Source organism: Lissotriton vulgaris, chromosome 2_1 (genome assembly GCF_964263255.1).
Source record: "Lissotriton vulgaris chromosome 2_1, aLisVul1.2, whole genome shotgun sequence".
Classification (NCBI taxonomy): Eukaryota; Metazoa; Chordata; class Amphibia; order Caudata; family Salamandridae; genus Lissotriton; species Lissotriton vulgaris.
In genome coordinates this window covers 682,379,975-682,397,722 of record NC_141687.1, presented here as the reverse complement: position 1 = coordinate 682,397,722, position 17,748 = coordinate 682,379,975, and the positions used below count along the sequence as shown (strand labels likewise).

General features: G+C 41.5%; 1 protein-coding gene across 2 annotated transcripts in view; it reads right to left on the bottom strand.

Annotated features, from left to right (window-relative positions):
• The window catches only part of SYT9 (synaptotagmin 9), an 881,257-nt gene extending 864,379 nt beyond the window's left edge, over positions 1-16,878 (bottom strand). Inside the window, exon 1 of one of the 2 annotated variants that reach the window (XM_086955878.1) lies at positions 16,334-16,878. In XM_086955878.1, the coding sequence (XP_086812004.1) occupies positions 16,334-16,481 (148 nt within the window). In that variant the 5' untranslated portion in view covers positions 16,482-16,878. The remainder of the gene's footprint in view (positions 1-16,333) is intronic. The other variant, XM_086955879.1, reaches the window with a different exon arrangement.
• Positions 16,879-17,748: the final 870 nt, after the last annotated feature.

The following is a 17,748-nucleotide window of genomic DNA, read 5'->3' as shown; positions in this document are numbered from 1 at the left end:
ATGTGCTTTTACTAAACAGTAGCGCGAATGTATTAAAATGGCCGCCGCAACGCGAGAACTTTTCTGCACACGCGTCTGTCACACTCACGTGACATAACGTACTTTAAGCTTGGTGGGAAATCTTTGCTTCTGCGCACTAGACCTAAAGATGGCTGCTCTATGTTCTCATGCGCTAATGCTTGCATTGCTGCTTTTAGTAAATTGTTTGTTCTGCCTAAACCTTAATGCTGTAGTTAAAATAAGGTAATGGGAATAGAGTAGAGATAAGTAGTATACAGTGCATTCATTTAATCTTTGTTCTAAAATTGTTCTTTGACTTTGCTATTAGCTCCTGTTTGGACCAATCAAGTACAATGTTGCTCCATCTTGGGTCCCGCGACTGCGCATGCTCTACGTTCTCAAGACTCCACAAGCCATGGCATTGAACTCATGCCAACTCCTGACTTGTTAGAAGATGCTCATGGGAACCTTACCTTCTGACCCTTTGGAAGGAGGCTGAACAAATTGATATATTACATTGTAATTCTTATTGATACATTCACTGCCAGGTGGAATAAAAGTGCATGGGAAAATAAAATCATGGGAGGGAATGTAAATTTCAATATTTGAATGAAATGACTTCATTATGGGATGGTGTGATGACCTCTCCTCTTCCTCTGACCAATCAAATTGAGGGAATACACACATTTGCAACATTGGGGGGTGGTACACTGCCCTAGAAAATGGTATAACTAAGGTAGGCTCAGCTAGTTAGATTGTCCGACTTGTCCGAATAGCTGACCAGTCACTGACCCAACGCACTCAATAGGCGATTGAGAGCAGAGGTGCTGGCGGAGCACTCTGTCAGAAGAATCGATAACCCAAATGGGGTTCTTGAGGGAGAAGATTTGCTAACCCAATCGGGGTCCGACTGTTAGCTGCAGAGAGGGGTTTGACGCTGGCGTTGCACTCTAGCTGTGGGTGCCGGTCCTGACCTGCGGTGGTCCTGTCCTGATCCAATTTGGCCCGTACTTATTCTGATTCTGGTCTGCACCTGTTCTATCCTGTTGGCACCTGCACTATTGGGGGTCCTGTCCTTTATCCCAGCCCGTGGCCATGGTTGGTCTTCACACCATTCTAAGTAAATATAAATGTTGTGTGGGTATGTCATTGTGCTGTTTCCCTTTCTTACCCTTCCTATGTTTCAATGCTTAAAGAAAGTTTCATAATATTTCCGCATCATTTTGATTTGATTTTATTCTTTCTAAGTGATCAAGCTCTGACTGATTTAGTATGGACTCTGAAATTTAAGAAAATATTTAGATAAAGCGTTTAAATCTTTGCCGAGTCTGTGGTTATTTTATGAGTGCAAATGTTTATTTACTACCTATTTTCTTGCTAACTCCCTTGATCCCTTAGGACTCTCGGTACAGTGACTAGGATTGGTAAGTCAAGGTATAGGTCCTAAAAAATGTTACATTCAAATTGCTGTATAAGCGTAGGTTTACCTGTTTCAAAGTGTGTATGTGTTTATGTCCCCAGGTGAGTATGGTAAAATCTCGAGCAGGTGAACCCGCGCTCTATCACAAGTCTGCATTGCAGGCCATTATGCACACCAAGGAAAACAATGCTGGGTTTCCATAGCATTAAGGACTGGACTGGTCATTTACGTCATGGGGCATTTTCCTGAGGGAGGGGCTGGAGCAATAATAGGCCAGATTTTGAAGGGCCACAGCTGCTAATGCCTTCTGTTGGGCTCTCCAATTTCCTGGGATTTTTGCAGCAGGAAAGGTGATGGTATGAGAGAGAAAGAGACAGTAGAGTGACGAAGGACAGAGAGAAAGGACTGAGAGAGAACTGAGAGACAAAGGAAGAAATAAAGTGGAGGGAGCGAAAGAGACAGAGGATTGGTGGATGGAAAAAGAAAGAGAGGAGAGGTAGGAAAGGGAAGGGGACTACTCTGAATAGTGTTTTACAAGAGCTACTTTTGATTTGATTTGGCATCTCTGCTTTGTGTTCAAGTATGAGGGTACGTGAGGGAGAGAAAGAGATTAGATGGAACTCCTGTGAACCACCCTGCACTTACACTAACCACCAGTGGATTGAAAAGGCATTTTCCATCAACGAGCGCAGAGGAGAGGTGTGCCTTAAGCTGCATCCATCTCCTTCATATCATTCTCACTCGAGGAATTTAAATTGTAAAGTTTGTTTCTGCAGATGGTCCATGCTGTGTATGTGCATAAAATGATTCTATTCAGCAAGGTGGCCCCTAGAGCATGGCTTTTTTTGAAGGATCATTATTTCTACAAAAACAGATTTGTCTTCTACACTTCTCCTGGTAAACAGCACTATATGCATTGTAATCTCACAACCTTCATCGTCTGCAATTCAATCACTGACCGATAGTACTTCTCAAATGTTTATTAAAACAAATTAGACAAGCCAAGCTAAATAAAGTAAACTCTGTGCACATTTTGCAAGTCCTTATTGTTTCCTTTTTTACAAAAAGAAATTCCGAATGTAGGGCGCAGCAATTCTCTGGAGTGTGGTCATTTAGAGGAACATGAATTTTAGGATATAGGGAAAATCTAGAATGGTTATTGGCTATATGAAAGAACTCGCATGGTACACTGCTGCCTATGGGGTGCTTAAAAACAGTAGTGTTTTTCAAATATTTTTAAAAGCATCATTAATAAGGAATGGCTCTGGGTTATAAAATTGTGTGCTCATTTTTTGAAATAATAAAGAACCCTGCAAAGCCAGCCCTTCTAAGCATTCATTCAATGTACAGAACTAGGATCCATGTTCCTCAAAAGGGTGCATTATCCAAAGGATGTCTCTTGTTGACCTGTTGACTATCATGTTCCAGTTGTAATTTCTCATTTATTGTAGGGGTACGCAATTTTCCTTGTGAGAAATTTGCATAATTGACACAACATTAATTGTTCTATGCAAATTAGTTTCCAGGTGCTGCGAGTAATTTTTCTCCACAAGGGAAGATGGCGCACAAAATTAGTCACACGAGATACTGGCATGAGACTGCTTCGCATACGTTCTCAGGGAGGCTTTTTACTGAAACTAGTCTCCCCAGGGCAATATTCACACAAACGGTTGTGTTGTGTGAAATGGTGAAAATGTTGTATGTGTTCTGTTGCGCGAAATTCAGCACTTACACATGATGACATGGTCTTACAAAAATTTAGAACATTCCTAATTTTAAGAAAGGATAAATAAATCTGTGAGGTGAAATGAGTGTACCTTATTCTGTCCATCGCAGTTCAAACTTGAACATTTTCCCCAAAGCATAACTCTTTTCTAACAAACAAACGTTTTTAGTTAATGATGAGGGATTAGAAAAATGCATAAATGATCTTTCAACACTAATACAATATCACTATGACTAAAACGTGCCTTTTCAAGGATGAAAGTGCCACATTTCCCTTTTCTTTTGACAGCTTTTGTAATATTGTCTTCGTGCACGTCCTGATATCTTGTACTGTTCTGCTTCCTGCCCCATTGTTCTGAATTCACTCATTATGTGAATGCCCATCTAATTATTATATTCTGTGATATTCAGTGACATTTTCCTAATGAGATACAAAATGTCACAAGCTACTATCATGTAAATAGATAATACAATATGTCTCTTGCATTGTTTGAGGATGTACACTGCAGCTTCCTCTAGGTAAGCATTGATGTCCCTGCAGAAATAACCCTTTCTCTTTGTAGCTGACAGTGTGTGGCATGATTTTTGAAGCAATTATTATTGAATAAATACTTCAGATTATACCAGTTCTGATGTGAAGTGTACGACACTAAAGCTGTGGTAAAATGAAAAGGTATTCACGTAATGAACTGCTCTCAATTTATAATAAATTTACATATTCTATGGAAAAAAGCCATAAATAGGGCATATTGTCAAAACAAGTTCAATGAGGCCAGTATAGTTATATTAATTGATTCAAATACAGGGACTAATGCTGTCATTTTTTTACTCTGCAAAATGTAAATTGATACTTGTATAGCGCACTACTCACCCGCAAGGGTCTCAAGGCGCTCGTACGAATAGAAATGATTCTTTTGCAGAGTAAAACATTCTTTTGGTTAAAAAAAATTCTGAAAAAACACAGGTTTTCCTTCATAAGGAGGAGAATCCAGACCCCACAAAAAACATTATCTCATAGAGAAAGTGTGATCATTGGGAAATAATGGTCGGAAACCATTACGAACTCCATTTTTAAGAATGTAATGCATATATTAATTCGCTGAAAAACACGTTTTAAGGAATAATTTTTTGAATGAACTCCGAATGCACACCTTTCAGCTCATGTTTTCTATCAATTCATATTGTGGAAATAGCACATAACACAATTGTTTAACACATGTACCAGAAAGTGTCCTTAGATTTGGGCAGAGGCGATAGATACAGAACTTTACATTGGACTTTGCACATATCGCTATCCCAAGAAAAGACAAATTCAAAAGATCTAAAGTGTCCTCTATTTTCAAAGAAAAGAGATCACCACACTTGCAGAGTTAATTCAGCAAGATGAAAAGGATGCCAGGAGTGGGCAGGGGAGTAAGTGCACTGCTCACATGCATATCAGACAGAACAGCAAATTGCCAACTAGCAGAGATTCTTAATGTTGCTGTCAAGGATTCTCTTAACTATAGTAGACCTTCTTTAATGAAAAACTGGTTGGCAATTTTCATGGTCTGCCACAACACTATTCTTTAGTTTGCATCCATGCCGGGTGATGAGTTATAGTGGTAAACAGAAAACTTTCGATGCACAACTTAAAATTTGGAGGGTCATATGGAGTTCTTTCATCTAGAGAAATTTGATTGAGCAGCTGTCAGCAATGTGGATTTTTTCCACACCTGGTGTCGAAGTAACTTTTCAACCAATGTTTCTTGTACTCTTATCTAGTCTAGGTGAACAGCGTTTCCCCATGTAATTGTAATGAAGTGGACTACATAAATCCTCTTAACTTTGTTAAACTAAAAAAGCAAATTGGCTTAATTCTTGTGAACTTTAGGCTTCTGGTTGTAGCTCTCAAGCCTCACTTTGAATCTTACAATATTTGTTTGAAACTTTGAGTATTTATGTTTTGAACACAGAAGCATGGTGTCAGTCAGTCAGTCAGTCAGTCAAAATTAACTTTATTTGGTTTATCATAACCATAAAGCATATAAAACACATTTCATTTCATACAAATGTTAAAAGAGAAAGATTTCCCGCTCAATTAAAATATTTACAAATACTATTAAAATTTCTTATCTGACACTGGACCTTTAGTCTTTTCCAGCTTTTGTAAGTAAGTTTTCTACTATTATCATGAATTTTACCCCCCGGCATATTAAAATGTTTGATGTGGTGCCCATCCAACTTGTCACCGCATGTCTACAAGTGCGAATGTTTAAATCAATGAAGGGTGTTTTTAGCAAGTTCCTTCTTTCTGCTTTTACTGTTTCACAGAAGCACAGTAAGTGGCTTAAAGTTTCTATATGGTACCCCCATAAACGACATGCCTTTTTTTATGTTTACTTTTCCAGGAGGGAACTAAGTCCTTCGAGCAATAATCACTGAATCTATATGCCATGAACTTTCTTTTGAGTGACAGTCGGAAATGGCTGATAGATAGGGTTGCGATTTTAAGCTTATATATGAATTTATTATAACCCAAGCATGGAGGCGTTTTGCTAATCTCCTTTTGTCTTCCACAAGGGATAATGCTTTTGCCCTGTAGTAGCTGGATGAAGGGTTTGGTGTGATCTGGGAATCTGCATAACTTCAAGCTTTAAACAGAAATAAGAAAACATTTTCTGCATTTGAAAGTTAAGATAGTTGATGTGCTGTCCATTAATTTTCTATCATGTCTCTATGTTGAGAGCAAGGATTTTAAGAATAAAACGTTAGTTGCATTTAAGTGATGGAAGGTGTAAAGCTTTTCTGGATATTTTGGATATGCAAGTTGTACTTACTATGTGGAAGTATTTATTAATAAAAAAGGAGGGTAGGAAACATTGTTTCTCACATTACTATTTCAAAACTCTACCCTGCTTCAAAGGACAAATCTCCATGAAAATTAATATTGCATGGTGTCAGCGGTCACTTGTGAAAAACGGGAATCTCTAACTAACCAAAACTAGCTGCAATACAACAACACAAGACCTGATTCTCTTTCACCTGAAGGGGGTAGCAACGTCCTCCCCAACTGCCTCCATGACACCACTTTGGCACACCTAAATAGCATCCTACAAACATGTGCGCATTAATTAAAAGGCTTGAAAAAGTGAAAAAACGACCGGATTTCCCTGAAGGGCTGCAACCTCTTCAGAACCAGAGGCATCTTCTACAACGTCGAGATCTGAACCTGATTACCCTGTTCTGAAATCTGAAGCTCTGGCAGTAACGCCACATCATTTAAAATATTATTAATCAATAACATTTGCTTAGTTGCTTTAATTAATGGCATAATCCTTTCTCTGAATGCGTATGTAGTTATTCAGAAACTGCTCTATGCTTCCCAGAGGATGGGGCTCTTAATCAGGGATACAGTTGACGGACCGTCGTGGGACAATAACCAAGCACAGGAGTTTGTTGTTCTCACCAGAGCAGTTCATTACCTGATGCAGGTCTCTGTTGTTGTGCATTTCATATGCATATCAGAATGTTTCTCTTTGCAATGGGATGGTTAGATTGGAGATGCACAGTTTGCTGACTACCAGATACAGGAAGAAGTGTAAGACCCAGTTTGCAAGCTGGCAATACTGGCAATAAACATACATTAGACCTTGCAGTAGTAAACACTGAGGTGAGGCACTCAAGCCTCATGCAGATATTGACATATGTAAAGAAAGAGATGCACAAAATCATGTGACAGCAAGCACACAGATCTAACTTTCTTTAAAATCTTTATTTGGGCATTTTTTGCCATAAAAGAGTACAACTGAAACAAATGTTTCCACAACACATATAAATTAGTACAATTCATATAGCCATAAAAATAATTAAAATCAACCCTGGCATTCATTAGCAATTAAAAATCGTCTCTTGGACCATATAGCTGACAAGTACTTTGAAATTACAAATACAATGTGTACGGAAGTATCTGTCTTAGGGATTCTCAAAATATGCAAACGTTGGATGAAACCCATGTTTTTACATAACGGTACTAGCCAGTACTTCCTGGCTTTACTGTAGGCTGGGCAAAAAAGAAGTATATGAAGTTGATCCTCTAAGCTACAGCTACACCCAGGACAAGATTTGGTCGTAGAGGTAGACCATTTGCTCGTAAAAGCCCTTAAAGGTAATGTACCATATCTCCTTTGTAAATAGAGTTTCCTTGATCCAATGGGATAGATAACGTCCATAAAATCCTCAAAGCAGTATGATATTTTAAATGTTAAAAATAATTTAGTCAAGGTACGAGCGTGAGAATCATACAGTGTAGTGTTAAGTTTGTTATCCATAAAAGACCTCGTGAGGGACTTACCTGAAACCTCACGGCACGCCCTTTCCGGATCATGCCACAGAGCTGGCAGGCCCAATTTACCAAATTCCTGCTTAACAAAGACGAGCCAAGGAATTTTTGCTGCACTTTTGCAATTTAATATTTCTTTCAGTTCTAGCCTATAGTTCAGGAGTTCTGGCGTTGTCCAGAGCCTGCGCCAGAACCTGAGGAGTTTTAGTGCCAGCTCATCCTGTATAAAACTCAATCCCAGATCTAACCTTAGCGGAAGGAGCGGTGTACTTTGGGGAAGCGCCAGTAGCTGCCGCATAAATTTGTTTTCCGTATTGGAAATCTCGGGCCTGCAAGAGTGCCCCCAGAGCTCCCCACCATAAAGAGCCGCTGCCCTCGCCTGGGTTTTGTAAATCTCCAGCGCAGGGCTCACTGGTTTAAATGACAATGAATTGGACATCTTGAGGATTCCCCCCGCCAATTGGGACACTTTCAGTTGAGATTTAACCTGTTGGGGGCCCCAAGACAAGTTTTCATTTATCGTGACCCCTAGGTACTGGAAAGTCTGTACCCTCTCTAATCTGACAGATCCTAAAATAGGCGTCGAGCGCGTAGATGCCGGCGGATTGAAAATCATAAATTTCATTTTGTCCGCGTTAATCTCCAGTCCGCGGCAATGACAGAAGTCCGCAAAGCCGTCCAATACACGTTGGATCCCCATAGGAGACTCGGAAAGCAGGAGGGTGTCATCAGCGAACATAATCGCCGGCACCCTCCTGCCCGCCAACCTGGTTGCATCATTATTGGGGTCTAACAGATCTAACATGGACATCTACATCACTGAAGATCAGGGTGCACAGTCACATGGGCCGCGCACAGAAATCAGTGTTTCTTCAGAAAGGTGTTCATAATGATCATGTGACAGCAGTCATACAAGCTTCAAAATGGCTTCATAATCCCAGGTGGTTGGTATCACAAGTCACTAGTGGGGTGTGACATACAGCTTCCACATGGCATTACAAGCGATTCCCAAAGGAGATCACACATGGAAGCACGGCAGCGATGGCAGGACTCCAGCGTTATTGAGTTTAATCCTACAGTTCATCATATGACAAAGCTCTGAATCACTGAACATGTCACTTGAGCTATGGGCTGAATAATTCAAGTCCTTTTCACGTATGGCAGTGGTCCTCTTTGTCTCTTCTAGATTCAGTAGGAACTGTGTATTTTCCTATGTCCTGGGTTTTAGCGTATTAGACCCGAAGAGGAGTCAGCCAAGAATCAAGAATTCTGCAGCTGGTCTTCATCTTCATCTATACCTCCACGCAGAGTTTCTTGCGTAAAAGATTAACAATGGATAAGAAAATGGACCAGTTATTATCCAGTAAATTGGTATTTGCACCCCAACAGTCCTATCTCCAGTCGCCAACATCAAGCCATCCAGTCACTTTATGGACCCGTTCCCAGCCAAAATACTCAGAGTACCTCCTTTTGCCCTAAATAAACTGGCAAAGGCGATCAACGACTCCCTGCCAGTAGGAATTTTCCCAAACAGTGTCAAAATAGGTCAAATTACCCTCTCCTCAATACACTTAACACTGACTCTTAGGACCTCAACAAATTCTGGCTAGTTTACAACCTTCCCTTCATAACAAAAATATTTGAAACCTGCACGGAGACTCGGCTGAAATTCTGTTGTTTTTAAATCTTATTCACCCCACCAGTCTGGAATCAGAACTGGCTAAAGCACAGAATATGCAGCACTGCACATAATAGATGGACCATCTTAGAAAAAGGTGAATCCTGCCTTATAGTTCTTCTGGACTTGAAAGCAACATTTGCCAAAGTCAACCAGGTTAACAATCCTCAAAGAAAGAACAGGTCTAAAGGCCTTTGTTTTATCTTGGTTTGAGTCATACATTTCTATCATCACACGACAAATAAAACTGGCAAATACATTTTCAACCTCCACAACCCTTGAACATGAAGTCCCACAAGGTACCATCCTCTTGCTTACACTTTTCGACTAATATATAGAACCTCTAACCTCCCTCCTGACCAGTTCAAACATTCAATTATTGATATAAACAAGCAGCACTCAAATATTCCTGAGAGTTTCATCTTCTGAAGACATTACAGATTATTCAAGAATAAAGAAAATGCTGCAATACTGGGCAATCCTATACCATCTTAGAATGAACCCACAGAGGAAGGATTTTCTTCAAATGTCCCTTCAACATAGCAACACTCATATACAACACGGCGAACATTCACAACTGCAAAACAACCATTGCTCAAATAGAGAAATGCCTGGGCTCCACACTGGATAAGAATCTAAGGGGTGATTTAGAGCTTTGCAGTGAGGATACTCCATTCCAACTGTAACAGACTACCCTCTCTACCAAGCTCTCAGTCTGCTCACCCGATTTATAGATAAAATGTACTCCATTGATGTAAACCTTACTGCGACAACCCAAGGGAGTAGTGCTATAAGGAGTAAGCCATCTAACAATCCGCCCTAGCTAAAGTGGGCTGTTGAGGTGACAGTTAAAACCAGAGAAATACACCCCACACCATGGGAGAAAGCTCCCAAAGTAGGGAGAGGGTCATTAGTCTTTTATTTTTCACAAACAAACTCCTGCTTTGGCAATTTATTTTTCAAAAGTAAAAAACTTTGAAAAAATATGACAACCGGCTATGATGTTGATATGGGGAATATATGATGATATATGGAATTTTCCCTATATTCACAGAGGAACCGCCATGATGGTGGTTCCTGCCAATGTACAGAGATTTCCAGGGGCTGTCATATATCTATAAATTTGGCAGATAGAGTAAATGCAGGGTGGTAAAGTCCTCTGCCAACCTGTCTGCCTTACTCTATCCGCCAGACCCCAAATCAGGCCCAAAATCTTCATGCAGGCCTCAAGACCTTATCACTGAGCTTTTTAAGATAGTGGAAGGTGCACCAGGAAAGAAGTCACGCACTCTTAAGGAAGTCCTTTGTACTTCTTTTATTTTTCTTTATAAACAAACGATTAGACATCAGCCAACGCGTTTTGTTCCTATCAAAGGAACTTCATCAGGGCAAAATAGCATAAGTGTAATCATCAAAGTAGTATTCTCAGTTTCTTATTTTTTCATGAAGAAGCCCCAAAATAAAGGTTCACATTTCTCTAATCCAGGCACGTCAGTCCGGAAATTCTTCTTCTTATCAGCAACAGGTACGCCCGGCAAAAAGTATGTACCTTATTAAGGAGCCCCCGACACCAAAGCAGACTCCTCTGGAAAATCAGGCTCTTATTTCCAGTTGAGGGTTTCAAGACCATAACATATGTCCTTGTGAAACTTAACTATGCGCATGTTCTTTTAACTGGCATATCGATAATACACATTGCACCTCTCACAATAGCACTCATCTCTGCAGCCTGATGGTTAAAGGCTGCAGATGGTTTGAAACATCACACACTTGTCATTAAACTCAACTGTGCCAACATAAAATCAAGAAGCCAGTTCTGAATTGCTTGAATTATCCACAAGGCTCAACACAAAGGTTCACAAACCCACCATTTCTGGTTGATGCCATGAACGTCGAAGTTGAGACTCTCTTTGACTTGAAGCTCTGACTCAAAAATAGTGTATTCCGAACCAGTCATTCTCAGGCTGCACCCACTAGATCTGGAACTCTATCCCACTTGCTATTAAAAAAAAAGTAGCCTGTCACACTGTATCTTCAAAAATGAATTTAAAACCTTGATCTTCTTTGTTACTTCCAGACTTTCTCAACATACGCTCTGACGCTTTTATGGGGTCTCCTGCAATGCAGAGACAGTATTACAGAGATAAAATTACTTCTGTGGACACTAGACTGTTAACTGCAACAGCCTTTATCTTGCATTAACCTACACCCCAAAAATCCATAACCTCGATATACCTCATGAACTAAAGCATCAAAACATGGATAAACTTCTCAACCACAGATTGCTGACCTACTAATGACATTTAAACTTTCCTCCCACCATGTTTCTATGTTTACCTTTGACAAAATGTTGTAAAGCGCTCTGATAACATTTGGGTCGGGTTCTCACTATACAAGACCTGAAAATAAATGAATAAATAACCTACTGACCCTTAAGATTGAAATGTATGACAAGTCATGACAGAGTGAATTTGTCATTCAGGTGTGTCACTGCTCCATAACAACTAGCTGTGGGGGATCTGGCATTGTCAGATGTGTATTGACTCCAAGGCAAACCTTCTGCCCTATCAGTGCTAATTCTGCAACATTTTGTCTCTAGCAGAGTAAGCCATGTGGAAGGTAGCACATCTCTTTCTAGAAGGTGTAGAGTCCTTGGTGTTGCATTTTGTCATCTCATTGGTAAGGTTCTCTTGCCAAGCGCTGGGCAGTCATGCTGGAACTAGCTTTGTCCTGGTCCAGTAAGCTTAAAAGTCCTACCTGATCCCATTCACAAGATGTTGATTCAAAGCCAGAGAGATGCACGTATGACAAAGAATTCTATATGGAAGGGAGACTCTGGAGGGTAGTGCAGGAACAGACCTGCAAGGAGTAGGGGATATAACAGCCCTAACACTAAATCCTATGGAACTCTCTACTACTGTAGATGCAACATAGATGCATGGGCCCCCTGGCCCATAGGTACACCACCTCTCATATATCTAAACATTCTCATGGACACTCCGAACAATCAGAGTAAATCGAGGTGCCCAGTCATAAAACACTGCATAGCTTTATCAGGGAAAGGCCATAGTCAGTCTACCCATTGCTGTGGGAGTAAAAAAGGCACTCCTTTAATCAGCTGCACCAACCATCAGCAGTGTCAAGATCTGGCCTTAGATGCTGTAGTCATCCATCTTAAAAGGATATACCAATGTATGTGGTGCAACCCTGCCACTCAACATAAGTCTAGCCTTCTTTTGGTGAGCAACATATTAAGCATACTTATACATGTATATAAGTATACATATAGCATGGGTGTCAGTATACTTATAGCATGGGTGTTCTACAAATGAGAAAATACTGTATCTGCGTAAATGAGAAACAGTGGGATCTCACTGGGGCACAGCATCAGGATTTTCTGACCTTACGTGGAGCATTTATAAAACACGTGTTAGCTGACCTGCAAAAGCCACCGCTGTCCTTCAGTACAGAAACCACTAGAAATCTCAAAATGCACCTCAATCGTAACTTGCATCATATCAACACTGAGACATCAGCTGAGTTTGAACAATGCAGCTCTGTTCCCATTTGTAGACTTCGCTTGCATTTCTGTATTGACTTATCAAAGATGCTCTCATATTCTCAGAAAGCAACGATATTCATTTGCACTGTGTCCTAGAATATCAGTACAGAACATTCTAAATTAAATAATGTGCTTTCTATTGGGGACTTGAAGCAAACTAAAGAGTTGACCTGGCGGCTCGCACTTTGAAATTCTAGAGGGGATGACTCAGTTTTTCATCCATATTAATTTGACAACATGAGTACCACCAAGTATAGTGCTAATAGCAACTGTCTCAAGGCAATTCATTTCAAATGTGCTGCCAGTTTATCAGAGGTGCCTGAATAAAAAGATGAAAGGGAGATTAAAAGGAAGCCATTCATTTCTACTCAATCAATGAGGTCCCAGTATGCTTTACAAAAAGTTTGAGATAAACTGGAAACTGGATGTTGGTGTTTCCCAAATTGCAGGGTCAGATCCTGCTTAAAAAAAAACAATTCTAGGTTAATGCATCTTATGCACGATACTGGTGTGTAAATCACAGGTCAAAGTTACAGTGCCCTAGACATTGAAAATGGCCATGCGCCTATTAATGTTGAGATATGTGTGCGCTACTCTGTGTGTGTTATATTTGAATCCCATGATATAATCTTTGAAACTATGTTTCAAGATGTTAATATGCCTGTGGTGCGGTACCAGAATATAATAGTGCCACCAACACCATGTCAGAAAAATGGCTAGGAGAAAGGCAAAACGTTTAGGGATGACCCTGCAAAAAGGCCAAGTCCAACACAACAGATATGAGGCGTCTAGAGGTGCAGCTGACCTGTCATCCTTCTCTGGTAGAAAAGATGAGTGCATTTCAATATGGTAACTAGATCAGCTATTCCACGTATTTGGGGGAACAACTCTAAAGGATTTTTGGTAATTAACATGCCAAGCACTTAGGCCCCGATTACGAGATAGCAGGTAGGAATTACCGCATGGGATTCCGTTCTGCCTCATTCAAAGTGAGTAGGTTATTCCACAACCAGCTTTTCCACCCTCTCCAAAAACCTAGACGAGCTGAGGAATACTGGTGTATACCCACCACACTCAGTGACTGCATCACATCAAAATAATTTGAGATTGTCTGTTAACCTCCAACTTGCGGATCACAAAATAAGGCAATACTCTTCCAGAAGCAGCAGAGATGGAGAGAACACTTGTAATGAGACAACGGATTATATGCAGTGGTTTGTGACTCCATCATTAGCAGGGAAATTGACCCTGAAAAATCTTTATAAATCGATTTCTCTGTTTTCACCTCCCCTTCTATGGACACGTACCTATGCCCTGAATGCTACTGGTTACACCGATTACCACACCCACTGAGGGGAGGATTTAGGGTCGAGAGGGAATTGGAAGGCAATCAATAGACCTGATACTCCAAGAAGTGGATACACAGGGGATGTAATTATCACCTATTCCAATTGCTGCAAGTCGGGATGTATCATTACATTACTTGCTTGGTTTATGTTTAGTGCACCATTTACAACATTTCAGTTTTTCCATCCATTTCCAACCAGACAATGTTACCAGGGCTTTCCTGTCCAAATATGCTCTTAGAAAAGTGCAGGCCTGCAGTAATTGCCATGAGCAGCAATTAACGTGCCTGTTAATTACCACACAACATGTGGTCCTGAATTGTGTGCAAACTCCAGATTTCCCACAAATCGGGATTTTCTCTCAGCTCGTAATGAGACCCAGGAGTCCAGGATACTGACTCTCACTGCAGGAATAAATATTTGAGGCAAAACCCAACCCCTCAAATCAAAGAAAGGCCAATGTAGGAAAGTGGCCATCCTCAAACTCCCTCCTTGGTTTGCATCACGAAAAGTCTTTCACCATCTCTTTCAGGAGTGAGTTTTGCATAAATCAGTTTCACATCTACCTGCAACAGGCACGTGAGCTAACAAATATCGTTTACACGCTGTTGTGGATGAATGTTAGTGGCTTTAGAGGGTAACGGTGCATTTCTAAAAATACTTGTTTGATTCGGATTAAGATACGAATTGTAGGCATTTTTTTCGGACAAAATGTAAGTACAAAAACAGAGAACTTGAGATAAAAATATGATTTATTGGTCTAATATAAATGTAGATACATGCTCCATATTATTCAATTTTGACTACATAAAATAAACCTATTCAATTTAGTTTAATCCATGTAGTAGAGAACAAATGCCAGTGTCTGACCGGGTACATATAGGCATACAAAACTTCCCTTTTTAGTGAAAAATATAAAAATAATATACTATCAAATGTTTTGCAAAATAGCACAGGTGGTTATACATTCATTCTGGAATTGATATTAACTATGTGCCATGCCTATGTAATAATAAAATAGTCAAAAGCTCAAAGTCAGAGACCTTGAGCTAGGCGATGCCATAGGCGACTAGTTCTTGCAGTTTGCAAGGAGGGGTCACAGTTTATAATGGAATTGGAACGCTACAAATACTAGAATGAAAAGCGAAATAAACTAAGAGGGGGTAATTCGCCTACGTCTATAGTGCTGCTGTTGGCCACGAACGGGGTACCACAGGAAGCTGCATTTGTGATACCTCATAATAAATACTTAAAATCGACGGTTACAAGAATGTGATGGGAGATGCCAGGACTTGGAAGCCAATTTTCGCCAGTAGATGTCAAGTCAACAAACCACGCAGAGAGGAGCTGTAGAGCTCAGAGCAGTGCTTATAATCTGCAGGTGGGGCCCAATGGCACTCACTTTTGGGGACCCGCACTTCTGTTTCCTTATCATACTATGACCCAGAACCGGAGAACGGAAAACAACACACAGCAAAGGCGGAGGAAGAGAAAGACAACACAATCGTGACACAGGGGGAAAGCAGGAACCTACAAGAGTGAGATGCAGAGGCAGGGAGTGTCTGATGGTGGAAGACAGAGGCAGGAAATGGAATCAGGAGTAATCAGCCTAGGTATTCGGCACCCGACCTTCGGTTGCTCCGGCCACGGGCTCCTGAGCGAAACTTTTGGGACCCAGCACCTATTCTTTTACAAATGGAATGGCGGCACTTCAGTCGGTACTGTTAAGTTACAAAGCCCACCCTCGCTTGCATAAGAGCAGCCCCGACTATACACAGCTTACTCTGCACAAGATGCTTTCCAAGCGCAATGCCTTTACTTTGTCTAAGCATTTACAAATATTCAAATACTTAAGGAACTGGGTGGTGTAATTGCAAACTGCACACCCAAATGCCTGCTTTGAAACAGAAGTGTATGCAGCAAGGGAGGCAGATGGTATTAAGTCGGAAATAGGGCAATGCACCTCTGCGACCTGAATTAACCCGAACCTCCGGGAAGAGCGGCACTTCCTGCGGTAAAACGTTACTATATAAATATGGGGAAATGATTATCCGGGTTCTGTTAGGGCATAGGGGGTCGGTGCAGCAGGAAACACGCGCAGAATGATTCAAATGCGAAAAACAACGTTTCTTGAGGAACTTAATCCATCATAAATACATGAGCAGTAACCCAGAATAATGTGCCAGTAAGAGGTCACTTGGCATGGCACTTTTACGGACACTGGCTGAACTTACATCACGTTATAGATGATGTGATTTTAGTACTAAGATCTTCTACTTACCCGAGTCGACAGGTCGGGGTCGGTCTCGCTCTCGCATGTAGTAGATAAAATCCAGGCAGTTTTCGTTCTCCAGGGTCCCACTCGCGCACAGGTTCCCCAGCAGCTGGAGCGCTTTCTGGCAGATCTCATCCTTTCTGTCTCCAGGCATTTCCCACCAGCATCCTTCTGAACGGAGGAAGGAGCTCCCTGCCCTGCTCCACGCCACCCGATCAGGCGCGCTCCCTCCCTGCCAGCACCCCTCTAGCAGCCCCCACCATAATCCAGCGAAGGCGCAGCCCAGCGGCGGGGGGTCTGCATGTCACTGGTGGTGACCTGCCTCTGGAAGCAGCGCGAGCCGGCAGCGCGCGCGCGAGGGGGGGTGGGGGTGGATTCCACTGGTTGCTTCAGCCCGGAGTCATCCGGGAGGCTCGGTGCGGCGGGGCCAGCAGCGCTCGCAGGGCTCCGCTCTTCCCAGCCGGCCAGAGGAGCGATCAGCGCAGCTCTGATGGCATCTCCTGGGCGAGGCGGCTGCCTGGGGATTCTCCCGAGCCAGCCTCCCCGCTTCCGAAGGCTCGGCTAATTACTGTCAGTCTCTGCCGCTCAGCCTGCCCGTCCCCTCCTCCCGTACATCCCCGGGAGAGCTTCCTGCCTCGCAGAAACTTTCATTGGTGCGCAGCTGACAAGTCGCTTCAACACGCCCTAATTTGCTCGTTTATTGCGAGTGCATCTCTTATTGATGGCTACACGCGCGAGGAAGGAAGACGATTGTTTGAGGATGTAAATCACTAAAAACAGAAACCTGCCCTTAAGATGGATTAGTATTTCCAGCGGAGAGGGCAGATACATCGAGGGAAGATAGAATGATTGTAATGCACATGAAACAGGGCATTTCCGAATTAATACACTAATGCTTAAATCCACGGAACAGTCTACAGGCAGTGTTTAAACCAGACATCTGAATGGATAATAGACGGTGCGACCTATTTTGTAGACCTGAAGTACAATATCTGGCAGCAATTTACATAAGCTCGCATCGCTTGTTCACTTTTTGCAGTGCAGGTTTCTATGTGGTGTTTCGTTTTTTTTTTCTGAAGTGGGCAGTGCTTTTCAGTATTGGCTTATCGGATATGGTAAATTAATCAATTGGATTCGGACTTTTACATTCATAGCAGTCACATTTGCAGGTAACAATATCAGCTTTGTTCTGTATGTTGCTAAATAAATGCATGTATAAACACTGAGAATTCTGCTAGGGCTAGGCCAATGTAGAGTTTCGTACAACTCTCGTTGGTTAAACATGCGGTTAGGTTTACATATAGAAATTCAGTGTTTGGTCCAACTTTTCTACTCTAATTATCCCGATAAAAATACTACTTTTTGCATCAGGGACTTTAACCAAATGAGAAACATCTAGGAACATACAAAATGGGTCATGG